This window comes from Acinonyx jubatus, chromosome C1, assembly GCF_027475565.1.
Source record: "Acinonyx jubatus isolate Ajub_Pintada_27869175 chromosome C1, VMU_Ajub_asm_v1.0, whole genome shotgun sequence".
Lineage (NCBI taxonomy): Eukaryota > Metazoa > Chordata > Mammalia > Carnivora > Felidae > Acinonyx > Acinonyx jubatus.
The window spans coordinates 61,136,814-61,153,167 of record NC_069381.1 but is presented as its reverse complement, the minus strand read 5'-3'; the positions used below and the strand labels follow the sequence as shown (position 1 = coordinate 61,153,167).

Here is a 16,354-nt window from a genome sequence, read left to right as displayed (position 1 = left end):
GTCATGTATGTGAATGCTAATAGCAAAAGTATTCCTAATAGTCTCTAACTGAAAATTATCCAGGTGACCCTAAGCAATAGAATGAATAGTGATATAACAAAACATTATAACAAGAATTAACAATATACAACTGCCTGCAATAATATGAGTGAATCTCACAAATTGTTGGTCAAAAGAAGTCAGACCAAAAAATGTACATACCATAATGTTCCATTTATAAAGTACAGAAAAAGGCAAAGCTAATTTATGCCCCAAGAAGGCAGTGGTACCCTCTCTGGGGAACGACTGGAAAAGAATGTAAGTGGATATTTCGAGTGCTGGCTATGTACAGTTTCTTCATCTGGATACCGGGTACTGGATGTGAGTTCAGTTTGTGAAAATTCATCGAGCTATAATGTGAAAATTTGTGTGTGTGCACGCATGCACACATGTATATTTGCACTATACCCAAATAAAAAGTATAAAACATAACAGGCCTACATCTAACTCATTTCTTACTATACCATGTCTGTTCACTTTTCTCTATTAAAGTAACTCCAATAATCATTTTTTCACTAGCACTCTTCAGATTCATACCTTTCTTTCTATGTGCTTACAACAACTCCCCATTTCTATCAATGAAACCCCATCTCTCTTTTAATTAATAGAATTTAATGTCCTATTTCAGGCAGAAAACCTTTTAGGTCAAATTGGTAGCCTGAGAAATCTTCAAGTTTAGCAATTTCTCATTTTTAGTATGGACTTCTACTAGCATTTAAAAAGATAAGAACACTTCTTTATGTGCTTTAAACATCCTAATAAGACAGCAAAGGTGGGCACCAAAGTTTGATATATTTTAGGTATTTAGTTGTAACCCTCTGAGTTCAATGATGATGTATACCATTCCATTTCACCTGAATATTTATTTATTTATTCATTCATTCATTCATTCATTCATTCACCTGGAAATTTAAACTCCATAGGAGAGTATGTATATAAGCAAACCTTGCTTATGAGGTACATATACATCATTAAGCAATGACAAAGAGGTTGCTCCATTGTTGATTATTTCTAGTTTCCTCTCCCTTTAAATGAAGAATTAATTTTTGTCATCTTTATTTATGAACTACTGCTATTACTACTGTTACCATTACTGAAATACCAATTCTTAGTACTTACTATGTGCTAGCCAGTGTTGTAATCAATTTGCCTACATCCTCTCATTTAATCTGTACAGTCTTGTGAAGGAGAAGTTGTGATAATTCCCCTTTTTGTTTCAGATGAAGAAAGTGAATGTCAGCAAGAATAGGTGACTTGTCCAAGATCAAAGAACATGGTTTGATGTAAACCCAGGTGTTCTCACATCAGAGCCCAAAGTTTCATCATTTTGAGCTGAAGTAAGTTTATATGTATTCACTAATCGTTGGCTCCCTTACTTTTTCTAGATCAGTCATTGTCAGCAAGGTTAGATGTAATAAATATTCCTTTCCTTTGTATTTATTTCATCAAAAGAAATTTGAATTCACATAAAAATTCCCATATATAAAAGATACAGTGTAGTTCTAGGTCTACTCTAAGAAAGTAACTATTGTTACATATCACAATTTTATTTCTATAATACCTAAGAATTTTATAGCTCATTCTCTTTTTAAAGTGCCAGTACCAAGAGTCCCTTCAGCTCACCTGCAGCCCAGGAGTTGGCTGCCTTACTGATGGTCTATTGGACTCTTTGATCAAGTTCCCAAAGTCAAATATAATCTACAGAGGAAATCAGAGTGCACAAGTCATACAAGCAAAAGACTTGTTGATATTGACATAATCTATGCACACAGTTCAATGCATCACTACAGAGATGCAATGGTGAAAAAAATATACCTTTTTCATAAGCCCACATCAAACAGGTCTGCTCATCTTTTTCACCACTAGACCTGCTGGGATCACAAGCTACCAGATTCATATCAGCTCCATTATCCAGTAAGAACTGAACCAGGCGAATGTGACCGTGGTAGCAAGCAGAGTGCAATCCTATAATAGAATGAAAGTATGAAAGGAGAAAAGAGGCAAACCGAACCCCAATTTTCAAAAGATAGTTATTACCACATCATAGCATTTTTGCCAGAGATATAAATCAAAGATAGATTTCTTTGATGAAAAATTAATTCTACTTATTGAACAAACATAACATACTTCAAGCAAAAGAAGTATCCTAGTTGATCTTCTGGACAGATTTCCTTATGTTTAGCACAATTTCTAGTATTTCTACATCCACTGAAATTACCAAGAACAAGTGTTAGCATCCTTTTACAAGAACAAAGACCCCAAACAAGTGTTTTTCTTGAGCAGCAAGCCAGGCTAAGGCAGTGGGGTCAGTCTCTCCTGGTACAGATCATAATAGATACATCAACTGTAGATAATTTAGCACAATAATGAAACTGACCAAAAGTCAGTCTGCTTTTTATTATCACCATGCACCATCAATTCCAAATGATGTCACTGATAAAATATCCCTCCTCATTAGGGTTGACCACTCCCTCTTTTCCCTTCCCTCTTGAGCATCCCACTATTCTTAAGTATTGATATACATCAAAAACTGGTTATGTTTCACTAATGCCTTACCTGTGTGCCCATCTCTTCCTTGGTGGTTGATGCTTATAACATTCTGGTCAAGAAGAAATTTAACCAGGTCAATGCTCTTACCATAGGTACAAGCACTGCAAAAATGCAACATAAAGAAAACAAAAGACTTCTGTTATGGGTTGAATTGTGTGCCCCACAAATTAATATGTTATAACTTACAACCATTATATCTTCACAGTGTAACTGTATTTAAAGGGGTACAATTTAAAGAGGTATTTAAGTTAAAATGGAATCATTAGGGTGGGCCCTAATCCAATATTACTGCTGTTCTGATAAGAAAGGAAGAATAGGACACAGATGACACAGACCGAGGGACAATCATGAAAAGGCATAAGAAGAATATGACCATCTACAAGCCAAGGAGAGGTGTCTGAGAAGAAACCAAATCCACTGACATCTTGATCTTGTACTTCCAACCTCAAGAATTGTGAGAAAATAAATTTCTGGTGTTCAAGCCACCCAGTGTGTTGTATTTTATTATGGCAACCCTAGAACATGAATACAGTCCTGATTCACCAGGCTATTCCAGATGCTAGTGTGTATACAAGAGTGTTAAAGAGACAAAGAAGGGAGAACGAGGAAAGGAGAGAGAAGGAAGTGATAAAAAACAAGCACATATGGCAATAAAATCCTGAGATTCCCAAATCTGGGCCTTCGAGATAAGAAGTTGAATAAAACTTCTAGTGTACTATTATTAAATATTTCTTATGATACTCTTTTTCATAAAAGGAGGAAAAATATTGCAAGTTTCTTTCAGTTTTACCTATAGGTCCTAGGCATTCTGCAGGACAACTGAATGGGGGAACTTAGAAGGGTCCAGAGAGATTTAGGTGACAACTTGGACTTGTGATTGGCATCTGAAGTGGGGGGTGGGCAGTTTTGTGGGCCTGAGCCCTTAACCTGTGGGATCTGACACTAATTCCAGGTAGATAGTATCAGAATTAAATTGAATTATAGGACACACACTTGGTGTTGGCAGAAGATTTGGAGAACTGCTTGGTGTGGGAACAACTCACACATGGCTAGGATCCTGTATTTTGAAGTGAAGTATTGAGTGTTTTTTCCTTCCAGACTCAGTTCTAGAAGAGGTAGTTCTCTGGATCTTACTATTTCCTCTTTCTGAGATGACCTTGCCCAAATCCTTATTCTTTAATTAAATATCATTATTTTCTTCAAAGAAATACATTATTCATCTAGCCGAACTGTTAGTCCATCTATGAAGACTTCTTATGAACCAAAGGCCAAGTTCATTGCTATCTCCACTGTGTCCTTGTCATTTCAGTCTTATGGCACTTATCACATTGCATTATGGTAATGGACACACCTCTGATTACCTTGATATCTTACAAAAGAGTTCCTTTAAGGAGGGAAGGGTCGGTGTCATCTTTAAGTTTTTACCAGTGCCAATACAAGGCAGGTCCTTAATTAGTCTTTCTTGAATAATTGAATGGATAAAAAGCTGCCACTCAGTGCAAAAGATCTAAGAACCATTAATTATTCACATTATAAGTAGGACCCATAACACTACACTTTTAATGTTCCATTGTCTGAACTGTCTCATTGTTTCTTTTCAAAGCGACCATTTACAGGAATTGATGAGTTCCGAATATATACATACATGTGTATACATATGTATTACATGTGTATGTGTGTGTGTGTGTGTGTGTGTGTGTATATATATATATATATATATGAAAACAATAACAGAAATGTATTGAATGCTTTCTACTGAGTGCAAAGCACTGTGATTTTTACATAGAAAAACTTCAGAACCAGAGTGAACTCATCATGTAAAGGGAAAGTTTCTTTTATAAATATGTGCTTAAAGTGAATAGAATAAAAATATTAATATGTTATTCGTAGTAGCCACAGGGTTATACAAAATAAAACGATTCGATACATACTTTTAACTCACTTCACTGAACTTGTCATAGAGGCTCTAGAGGTGACAATCATCCTTTGATTATAGTTGGTTCCAATTTATGTGCACAGAGTAGCAAAATGATTTGAAAACTAGCCTAAGGTGTCAGCCTTAACAAGCATGACCTAATGGGGAAAGAGGACACCAGTAACTGTACATATCAGTTCTGCCAATTATCCCTTTGACCAATTTGACTGAAAGCATGGTCCAAAGAGTTCTTGCATCTGTTCTGTTACAGAACATGCAGAACACAGACATAATATTTTGGTTTTAGAACATGAAGACATATAAAAAGCACAGAATTTGGAATCGGGTAGGTATTTAATACATGATTTTCTAGTCATAATATTCTCTGGCAGATACTTACCCTCTCTGAGCCTCAACTTTCTTGTCTGTCAAAAAGGGATAATAAAACCTACTTCATAAAAGGTTATGAGGATTAAATGAGATAATGGGTGCAAATCATCTGACATATACTCACCACTCCATAAATAGTTTTTCTCACCTCCCTTTTGGCTGGACTTTTTGTATGATAAGATAAATCTGAATATCCAAGCAAAATTGGACAGGGTGATGCCTTATCAGGAAGCACAAGCTTAATATTAATTCCATATGAAAAAAAAGTCTCCTCATTTCTATTAGTCACCAGTGCAATACAAACACTATGTAAATAACATAGTAGTCTTAAATATATTTTTTAGAGGTTGCAAACTAGCCAAGAAATCTGTAATGTGTATGTAAATGATTTTATATTCAAGGTGTATTAAATTCAAAGTATTGTGTTATTTTTATAACAAAAGTAGCGCATTGTTAAAAACGAGCATATCAATTTTTATAAAACATCTGCCTCACTTTTGGATATTTTAGGGAGCTATGGATCTTATTTTTAGCAATCTTTTCCCTCCTTTTCTAGAGCACATTGTAGAGGACTCTCATGCATTCCTAGAAAGGAGTTAATGCCTTCTTAGGTATCTCAGTGGCCACCGCGACTAGGCTTTTACAGGCTGACAGATGGATGTCTTAGATAGGTAGATACATTTGCACATAAGGTTTAAGTGGTAAGGAAAAAAGTGTCACATTTGATGCTGATGAATTCTGGTAATGAGATTCTTGTCGGAGGAGGATTATGGGCATTGCCCCTTTTGGCAGCTTTCCGCTGAGTGAAGTGGAATAGAAGCAATATGCTTACAGATGTTGATATGCCTGTTGCCTTGGCAACATCAGTCCCTGTCTTTGTGGCTGCTGCCAGGAATGCAGCATCTGGCTCTGGCCCCATCTGTTGTACTGACTGCAGCATCTGCCTCTACCTTTTCTTCTGTGCATCTAGCTTGGGCTCCTTGTCCTCTGCCCACCCTCTGCTCTTGCTCTCTGATTGCAACATCTGCCACTCTCCATTCTTGCTTTATGTGCACAACTTCAGGTGCCAAAGTGTATCAGCCACCCTTAGTGGCTATTGCACTTAAACATTATTTTACCTGTGAAAAGGTGTTTCACTGAAGATGTTTTCTTTAGTCAGACTTTCTATCCCCGATATTTGGATGATTTCCTTGGCGACTTCAAATTTGCCATTGTAGCATGCCCTAAAATTAAAGAAAATGTTTTTATAGTAGTAAGAAAGTACAGGTAGTAGAGCTGGACGGTGTATGGAACTATACATATTACTCACAGGTGCAAAGGGGTATCGCCATAGATATTAACAACGTGCGGCTGAACCTCGATATCGCTCTGGAGCAGGTACTTCACTATGTCATTGTGTCCAAAACGAGAACAGAAGTGCAGTGGGACATGGTCTTCATTGTCCTGAGCATTCACTGTCATCAACAAGAAAGGAAAAGTATGTTACCTGGAATCCTCTGTTTCTCAGCCTTCTTAGGTGTAGTGTCAGGGACTTTTCTAAGTGCCCGAGAGACTCCTGGAAATTACCAATTAATGATAATAATAAAGGAAATTAAGTGCAGCCAATTTAAAAAGTTATAATTCTATTCCATTGCCCATTGCCACATTAAACAGGCTTTCTTCTAGCTTCCATAAATTCTATGGAATGCATCTAATCAAATCTACCTTGCACAAATGGAATAGTTCAGGAAACTAATAAGTATCCAAAAGATCTTTGTGGTCTTATTTCCACAAGTATCTCCTTCCAAAGTGATTTTGTTCTCCTCTGTAAGATGTTAAAACTTACAGGTCCTGGCTAAAGCACCATTCCCAGAGATTTTGGTTCAGTAGGTTAGGTTGGGGTCTAGCACTGTGTATGTTTACAACGCTGTTTAGGAAATTCTGTTGTGCCAGTAACTGAGAATTATCATATGACAGAATACAAAGCCTGGCATAAAGAAAAGACAATAAGCTTTAGAGTGAGGCAGCCCGTGTTAATTATATTACCACAGTTTTTTGATATTTAGGTGTTCACTCAGTAATGGGCATCTGTCCTTCTCTTTGGCCCAGCCAGCCTCATAACCACTTTGGACATTTAGGGAATTTTCTACACTGAGAGAACTGACTAGAAGCCAAGCCCATGTTCTAGCATATGCTTTCCAAGCCTCCTTTGCAGCTAGGGCACAGGATCAGCAGATAGTGACCGTATGTCCTGGATTAGACTTCTTATCCTGGCATTATTTTTAATGGTGATCCTTTTACTTTCAACAGTGTCCTGCTTTTGACACTTCCCATAGGCTCCTCCAGTTGACACATTATATAAGACTGACATCACAGCTGACCACACAGAAAAGCAGACCTAATCTATCTTGGCAATGTAGTAATGGTAGAGTAGCTCCATCTGATTTCCAGAGGCAATGATTCCAGTCACAGATTCGGTGCCTTGCAAGGTTGGTGCCAGGAGCACAGAGTGTTGGCATGTGTGCCTAGCAGGGGTGGCAATGTGTCTTTAAATGACTACTTTTGGGGTGTGATTTTGGATATTGTTCCTCTCTGTAAGAATTCCAAACCTGGGTTTCCATCCTGTTCAGGGGAGACACTTTGCACTAATTTGTATCCTTTAATATATTCATTTTACGCCTAAATTAGCAAGAGTTAGTTTCCAATGCTTGCAAATAAGAACACCTGATTGATACATACTCATTCCTCAACAAGTATAAAATGATCACTGTGTGCCAAGCAGGGTGCTAAGTGTTGAAGACACTGATTTTTTATTATCAAAAACAATGGATATGATAACACTATTGTTGCAGGGATGCGAAAAAGATTAAAAGAGATCATGATGAGAAAATGTCTAACATGATTCCTGTAACATATTAGTCACTTAATAAAAATGTGTATTCTTATTTTTCACTAATTTGCCTCCTAGATGTTTGCTAAGTGTTAAGGTCAATATGCTATAAATGTATAGCATCTATACCCTCAAATAACCTGCAATCTAGTTGAACATTCAATAATTACAGGCCTGAAGTAATAACAACTGACCCAAGCTGCTAAATTCTGGATCTGCTGTAGCACAATTTTTAAAACTAAAATAACTGAATCATCTGCTTTATAGCCATTTATTGAATTTGATTACTTTGTTCATCTGTAGAAGGTATTTTATTCAAAATACAAAATAACAATCCTTAAAAAACCCATATGTTATCATTCTTATGTATCTATAATAAAAAGTATCCGTAGAATCAAAAGAATTAAAGAAAAAGATGAAAGGATAGGAAAGAAAAGAAAGGGAAGGTAATGGTTAATTTAAAAAATGTGCAAATAGTTTATTACTACTTGTTGTTATAACTAACATTTAACATTTAATGAACACAGTCCTTGTAGCTGCTTTATTTGTAGACAATGATTCTTATTTTATTGTCCTGCAGGATCTTAAGCCAAAGGGAAATCTTTAACAAAGTCGCTGAACTTCTCCTCCCATGGCCGTTATTGAAAAATAAATCTTTGAATCTTTTTTATTAATGAGTGGCTCAGAAGGACACTCTTGCTTCAGAAGAATGTTCCCGGTTATTTTGATTATCTTTCTTTTTATGCTACTTCTCCTTTGTTCACATTCTGTTGGAAGCCAGGAAAAGTCAATACCATGAGTCAATGCTTTACAACAGTAGGGAGTCCAGGGCAAGTGGAGGTCACATAAGAGTTCCTGAGGTCCAGAGGGGACATTGTAAAGCAGAGTGCAGCACAATTTTCCATTAATTCATAGTTTGCCTGTGGCCATCCCTAGCCCCACCCAACATTATTCTTCTCTAGTTGAATCAATAAACTTCAAAGTAGATTATCTACTTGGTGAATTACCAGCAGTGGCCTAGATGGTCTTCTCATCAAAGAAGAGATAAATACCAACCAAAGGAAGGAACAAGTCAGGAGATATCCAGATCAGACACAGAGTTTATATATACACATCTATATTTCTGTGTCAGTCATTGTGATCTACTTAGTTTTGTCTTGAGCCAATTTTCAGTGACCAAAAAAACCCTATATATCATTATATCTTGTCCAAGGGTAAGTGAATGTATGAATGATATTCTATTTGCTCTAATTTAGCATTTTATTGAGAGATTTAAATAAAGAAGAATTTCAACCAAAGAAGTAGATGTAAATAATTATTAGGAAAATATTTATCGCCTAGTGCTCTACTTCTGAAGAGAGCATGTGTTCAGTAAAGTCTTTTGAAAGAAAGATTAGGTAAATGGGTGGGTGGATGGGTGCTACTTCTTGCTTCTCTCTCCTCATTGATCTTAAAGATAAAATAAAAATTTCCATAGTAACCCAGCAATGTAAGTACTTCCCATTAGCTCTGTAAAACAACTCCCTAATGTATCTTAAACACATTTTAAATAACAAATCTGTGTAATAGCTCTGACAAGATATACTTTTAGAAATAAAATACTTCCTCTTACTGGCCATGCCCTAGAAATTTTTGTGATTTTATATAATATCCAGTTCCATGTGAAAGGAACTGTAGCATTTAATAGTCAGATGACAAAAAATTAATAAACTGAATTTAAAATTTTCATTAAATTAAAAAAAAAATTTAATGTTTTATTTATTGTTGAGACAGAAAGTGACAGAGCATGACCAGGGGAGGGGCAGAGAGAGAGGGAGACACAGAATCCGAAGCAGGCTCCAGGCTCTGAGCTGTCAGCACAGAGCCCGAAGCGGGGCTCGAACTCACAAACCGGGAGATCATAACCTGAGCCGAAGTTGGAGGCTAAACTGACTGAGCCACCCAGGCGCCCATCATTAAATTTTTTTTTTTATGTTTATTTATTTTTGAGAGAGAGAGAGAGAGAGAGAGCAAGCAGGGGATGGGCAGAGAGAGAGGGAGACACAGAATCTGCAGCAGGCTCCAGGCTCTGAGCTGTCAGCACATAGCCTGACACGGGGCTCTAACTCACGAACAGCGAGCTCATGACCTGAGCAGAAGTCAGAGGCTTAGCTGACTGAGCCACCCAGGCACCCCCCATATTTAACTTTATTCAAATGATAAGTTGTGAGGACTCGATCACTACTTTCTTCTTATGGAGTCCAGAAACATTTTGACCTTTTCAATCTCATTCAATAAGCATTACATTTCTCCTTTTTATTTTTCATTTTCCTAAGGGGTACAAAGAAAACTAGAGACTTGAAACATATATATGACTGAATAGGTCAGCCTCCAAACATGCTAAACTGAAGAGGTTGCTTTCAGAATTACATGTTGGCTAATTTTGTAATCTGAATTTATTTTCATTTGTGACATTCTGTTACCATGGAAACATACTGTACATACCAGATTTCAAATTGTGCCCCTACTGGGGTCATTAATTTACTCTTCCTCTTATGTCCATTTACCACAGGCAAGGGCCAGATTTAAAATAAATCATCTGGAGGCTTAGCTACACTTTGGAATAAATGAACTAGCTGATAATAAATCCTGTGCAGTGTGCAGTAGCACAACAGATCTTCTGGCTTATTCTTTGCAATTGGTTGAAGTACAAAAGGGACTTAAATATCAAGTGTGTATTAGAAGGAAATAAAAATACATAAAAATCTGAGTCATGCTGTCTCTTGATATTTTAAATGATTGAGTAGAAAGCATGTAGTGCTTGTGTGAATCAGAAAGAAAGTGTTGAAAATTCTATCATATGATGCTGGTATGTAGGGGGAATACGGGTGCAATATTCATTTCAATGTCTTTTGTAAGAAAGGAACTTTGATCCTGGAGACATGCTGATCAATGATACTCATTTTGACACCACCGAGCTTTGGAGTTGCACAGAGGAATAAAAAGCTGAGGTTGGCATTGATAATAAAAGGAAAAAAGTGAGCTGTTCCTGACCCTTTGGAAGAGCGAGGCAGTTTCAAAAACACAATTATGTGTTCAGTGGTTCATACAGGTGTACCTCTGCCTATTCTAAACCAACAGAATCAAAGAGACTGCTTAAACAAGGTCTAAGGAACGGCATTCCTTGTATCCTGACAACACAGGTTATTTATGATAATGCTATAGAAGAAATACCTCCGTTATTACATACGGGCTCATAGAAAATGACACCAACTATGTTTCTCAAACTTTATAAAATAAAATAGCCCTCTTTCCAACATGGAAACTGGAAACTACCCTTGCCTCTTGCTACACTTGTCTCTGGAAGCCTTTGTGTTTTCCTTACATGTAGGTGAAAACATTGATTAGCTTTATGAACTGAATATTGATCTCAATTTTGGACCAAGGAACTGGCAGTTCTAGAGCTCTGACAACCTCGTCCTTTTGTAAATGTGCATCGTTTCTGCTGCAAAGGCCAGCAGCTCTTACAGCTGGGCTTTTAATTAGGTCTCTTGGGGGTCAATGGAAGAATGTTGGATGTGCCTGAGAGAATTTAATGACAAGATGTAACTCTAAGTGAATTTGTGTCAAAAAATAAAGTTTGTAAGGAAGAGAAAAAGTAAGAGAAAGGAAGAACTTTCTTTAACACTCTACTTTTAATCAATTTTCTAAAATTCATTTTATTATTAAGAAAATTAAAAGTTGTGGGAAATTCTATTCTGTTAACCACATCCTAAAATCTTTCTGTGTATGCTAAAGCTTTTTTTCCTCCCATCCTGATCATGCTGTAATGTTGTTTCCACCATAAATAATAGTAATATCAAATATTGGGGAGGAAATGGGGAGCAACTGGAACTCTCATATATTGCTGTAGGAGTAAAAAATAGTACAAACACTTTGGAAAACTCTTTGAAATTTCCTAAAAAGTTAAACATGTGCATACAGAAATGCTACATACCTGAACACACACTCCCATATACATACCCAAAAGACATAAATATATATATTCACACACATACACACAAAATTGAATGAGAATGTTTCTGGCATCTACATTCATAAAAGCCAAACACTAGAAACATTCAAACATCCATTAGAAGGATGATGGATAAACAAATTTTAGAATATTCATATAATCTTTAGCAATAGAAAAGAACAAACTATGATTCATGCAACAACATGGATAAAAATTAAAATCATGTTGTCAGTCAAAAGAAGGCAGTCCCAAATTATATGAACTTCAAGAACAGAAAAAACTAACCTATGGCAATAGAAGCCACAATATTGATTACCTTTTGTTGTTAAAGCTATTTACTAAGAAGAGAGCACAAGGGAACTTTCCAGAGTTCAATTGTCTTTTCTTTTCTTTTCTTTTCTTTTTTTTAATCTTTATTTATTTTTGAGAGAGAGAGAGAGAGACAGTGTGAGTTGGGGGGGGAGGGGCCAGAGAGAGAGGGAGACACAGAATCTGTTGCAGGCTGACAGCACAGAGCCCAATGCAGGGCTCAAGCTCATGGACAGTAAAATCATGACCTGAGCCGAAGTTGGAGGCTTAACTGACTGAGCCACCCAGGCGTGCCCCCCCCCCCCACCAGAGTTTAATTTTCTATATTAAAATGTTCTATATCTCGATCTGGGTGGTTTTGCATGAATTTATCAATGACAAATATTCCCTTAAGTCAATATTCACTTAATTGCTATATGCAAGTTTTACCTCAATTAAGAAACATATTAGTGAAAAATAACAAAATAAGAATGATATGTCTAGAAAAAAACCTTAGTTTTCTTGAAGTATCTAATATATTAAGAATTGAACTAAAATGTATAAAAAGGATTAACATATAGATTCATTATTATATTAAAATAATAAATTATGATTTGTGCAACAAATTAGCATATGCAATTAATCAGCTTCAGGGTTATTCACTACTAAATAAGGAAAATGTAAGTAAAAACTATACATAAAGTAGAAGATAGCAAAAGTGTTCTAAACATATAATCTTACCATCTGCTTTGCTGCCTTCTTCTATCAAGAGTTTTGCAATATTAAAGAATCCTTTTGCAGATGCAAGGTGGAGGGGCCTATCTCCAACTTCACCACTTACATTTACATCAGCACCAAATTTCAAAAGAAGGCGGGTTACCTAAAGGATCCATTCATTTGAAATTAGTATCAAAAGTCAAACAATAAAGCAAAGGTTTCAAAAATATGGAAGACATATCATTAAATACTTCTCTTAGATTATTTTTACCTGAAAATAGCAGCAAATCTTAACTAAATTGGCCTAGACAATAAGGAATTTATTATTGTATCACCTCACAAGAAGTCAAAAATTGGAGCAATTTCAAGGTTGGATCTTCAGTGTACATAAATAATCCTCTCTAAAGTCACTCATAATCTGCCCTGAACCACCTTTTCCAAAGCTGTCTTCTGGCTAAAGCCAGCAGTATTTACTTGATTCTTCATTTTCACAGCAACTCCATGCATAGGTCACTGATGGCCATCTTGTTACCGGAGTTCTGGGTTCTTTTCTGAATTTATGAATAAATGGGACATAGCTGAACTATCAGCATCTTCCTCAATTAGCTGAGATCCACACCCAAAGGAAGAGAGAGAGATGGAATGTTCTTCAACTTAGGAGTCTTCCAGGCATTGTTACAGGTAATTCATAGGACTTCTTTTTTTTTTTTTTAACATTTTATTTATTTTTGAGACAGGGAGAGACAGAGCATGAACAGGGGAGGGTCAGAGAGAGGGAAACACAGAATCTGAAACAGGCTCCAGGCTCTGAGCCGTCAGCACAGAACCCGACGCGGGGCTCGAACTCATGGACGGTGAGATCATGACCTGAGCCGAAGTCGGCTGCTTAACCGACTGAGCCACCCAGGCGCCCCTCATAGGATTTCTTTAAATTATTTATAATATCTACTTTTTACTTATTATTAGTCTTAAGTAATTATTATACTATTTATTATACTACTTATTTATAATAAGTAATAAGTAATATATTAAATAATGATATTACTTATTACTTATATATCCTCTTACTACTTATTATTTCCAAATAATTTCTCCAAATCTGACATTGTCTCTTCTGGGAATTGCAGAAGTCATTATAATGATCTGAAGAGGTAAATTAGAGGTAAGTTTGTGCCATCAAAATAACAGTTATGGGAGAAGCCCTCAACTGACCTGACAACTTAAGTGTTACCATAAAAGTGAATTCAAACTCCAAAACTATTTTGACTTTCTATGTGGCAGCAAACAGACATGTCTTGAACAGAAAACTGTCAAGAATATGGTACATATTTGATAGAAATTCTAGGCAAAAAAAAAATTAGCAGTATGGGATGTAGAAAAACATCCTATTGAGTGTAGTAGGTAAAGAACAAGGGTTCTGAAGTCAGGCTTCTTTTTATTAGCTATGTCACTTTTAATAAATTATATGACCTTTCAAAACTTCAGTTTATTCATTGCTGAAATGGGAATCACAATAGTTCTACTTCATAGAGTTGTTATGAGGATTAAATAAGTTATTACATGTAAAGCAGTTACGAAAGTGTCTGGTACTCATTAAATATTAGCAGAAGTGGTAGCACAAATGTGTAACATGTCTATTTTATCCATTTGTTGGCTAATGGGCAGACCAATACTTAATTCAGGAGAAATTGGAGCAGTAAAAGTTAGTCTCAAGAACTGTGCATTCCTAAGCAGATACTTCCATTTACAAAGACTCCATAAATTCTGATTATGTGACTTTATAATGGACAGCTTTAAACTATCTTTGGAATCGATTGCCTATTAAGCACTATTATTATATACCTAGGAAATATTGCTCTTGGTCCAAAACATCTACTCTTCCACTTAAAAATAAGTAAATAAACAAATGGCAAGGAACATGGAACATTAGGCACATTTATATATCGAAAGTACCATTCTCCTGTCAGCATATTTTAGCAAATGACAATAGCATCCATAAATTACTTATGTGCTGTCTTTGCACACAGAAAGTGAGTCCCTTATCATAAAAAGGCCATCCACATTTTAGCATAATTTTATAAGACTGTGACTATATATTCAGGGAAAGTAAACAAATTTAGCTTTCCATCCAACATGCATAGAAGCTCTTTATATTTCTGTGGGTGAGGAGGTTAATCACCAAAGAGGATGACTCTACAAATAATATGCATTGTGTATATCCTGTTTCTGCCTAAAGTCAGAAAAGTACGGATTTTTTTCACCATCTGGGCTTTTAGACCCTGTACTTTCAAAAGCATTTTCAGTGCCCATCTCTCCAGTACACTCCAGTGCACTTTGAGCAGCACATCAAATGAAATGAGAAATCTTTCCTAGCTATAGGTCACGCTTCACAGGTCTGAGAGTGTCCAAGCATATGCCAGCTAGCAAAGAAATAAAGGCACAATGACTAGAAGAGCACAGAGACACAAGTAAGTTTGATTTTTAACTTGGGATCCTGAGGCAGTGCAATGGCATGACCTCTACAAAGGTAAAAAGGTATAATTTTACTCCATAATTGAGTAAGACTAGAGATGTAGAGATATAAAGTGAGGAAGAGTGAAAATGGGATGTGAAAAGAAGAGTTAAGTTTTGGTTATCCAATTACATTTGTTATTTCTGTTTTATTTGGGTCAGTTTAGTTTCCTAAGGATAGCTAATTGGCGATGTTTGAAAGTAGCACATACAAATTTTGTCTTTCAATATGTTAAGGTTAAAATCAATGGGCTTATTTTGTCCTGGGAGGTATGTCACATAGGCTTCCTTTTCTGGAGACAATTTGATTTTTAACTCATTAGGCATTAACCTCTTTAGAAAACAGTTTGACCATTCCGTAAGACGTTAAACATAGTGTTAACACATGAGCCATCAACTCCACTCTTAGATGTACCCAAGAGAAATGCAAACAGATGTCCATATCAAAACTTGTACATGATGTGGGTATGGGCCAGGGGAGGGGGGAAATGGGTGAAATAGATAAAGGAGATTAAGAACATGCTTATCTTGTTGAGAACTCAGAAATGTATAGAATTGTTGAATCATCGTATCATACACCCAAAACTAACATAACACTGTATGTTAATCATATGTGAATAAAAAAATTTGAATGTTCAAAGCACCATATTCAAAATAGCCAAAAAATGGGAAAAACACAAATATCCATCAACTGATGAATGGATAAATAAAACCTGGCATATCCATACAACAAAATAGTATGCCACACTAAAAAGCAAGGAGGTACTGGTATAACGCTATAAAGTTGATGAATCTTTTTTTTTTTTTTTTATGTTTATCCATTTTCTGAGAGACATGGCGTGAGTGGGGGAAGTGCAGAGAGGGAAACACAGAATCAGAAGCAGGCTCCGGGCTCCAAGCCGTCAGCACAGAGCCCAACACCAGGCTCAAACTCAAAAACCGTGATATCATGACCTGAGCTGAAGTGGGCTGCTTAACTGACTGAGCAACACAGGTGCCCCTAAAGTTGATGAATCTTAAAAACGTTGTGCTAAGTGAAAGAAGTCAGTCACAAAAGACCATGTATTGTATGACTGCATTT

General features: G+C 36.2%; 1 protein-coding gene across 3 annotated transcripts in view; it reads right to left on the bottom strand.

Annotated features, from left to right (window-relative positions):
* TNNI3K (TNNI3 interacting kinase) overlaps window positions 1-16,354 on the bottom strand; it is a 283,164-nt gene that overhangs the window by 179,769 nt on the left and 87,041 nt on the right. For all 3 annotated transcript variants that reach the window (XM_027058869.2, XM_053214232.1, XM_053214234.1), the window contains exons 7-11: window positions 12,787-12,925; window positions 6,204-6,348; window positions 6,013-6,117; window positions 2,596-2,690; window positions 1,855-2,004 (exon numbers count right to left, since the gene is read on the bottom strand). In XM_027058869.2, the coding sequence (XP_026914670.2) occupies window positions 1,855-2,004; window positions 2,596-2,690; window positions 6,013-6,117; window positions 6,204-6,348; window positions 12,787-12,925 (634 nt within the window). The remainder of the gene's footprint in view (window positions 1-1,854; window positions 2,005-2,595; window positions 2,691-6,012; window positions 6,118-6,203; window positions 6,349-12,786; window positions 12,926-16,354) is intronic.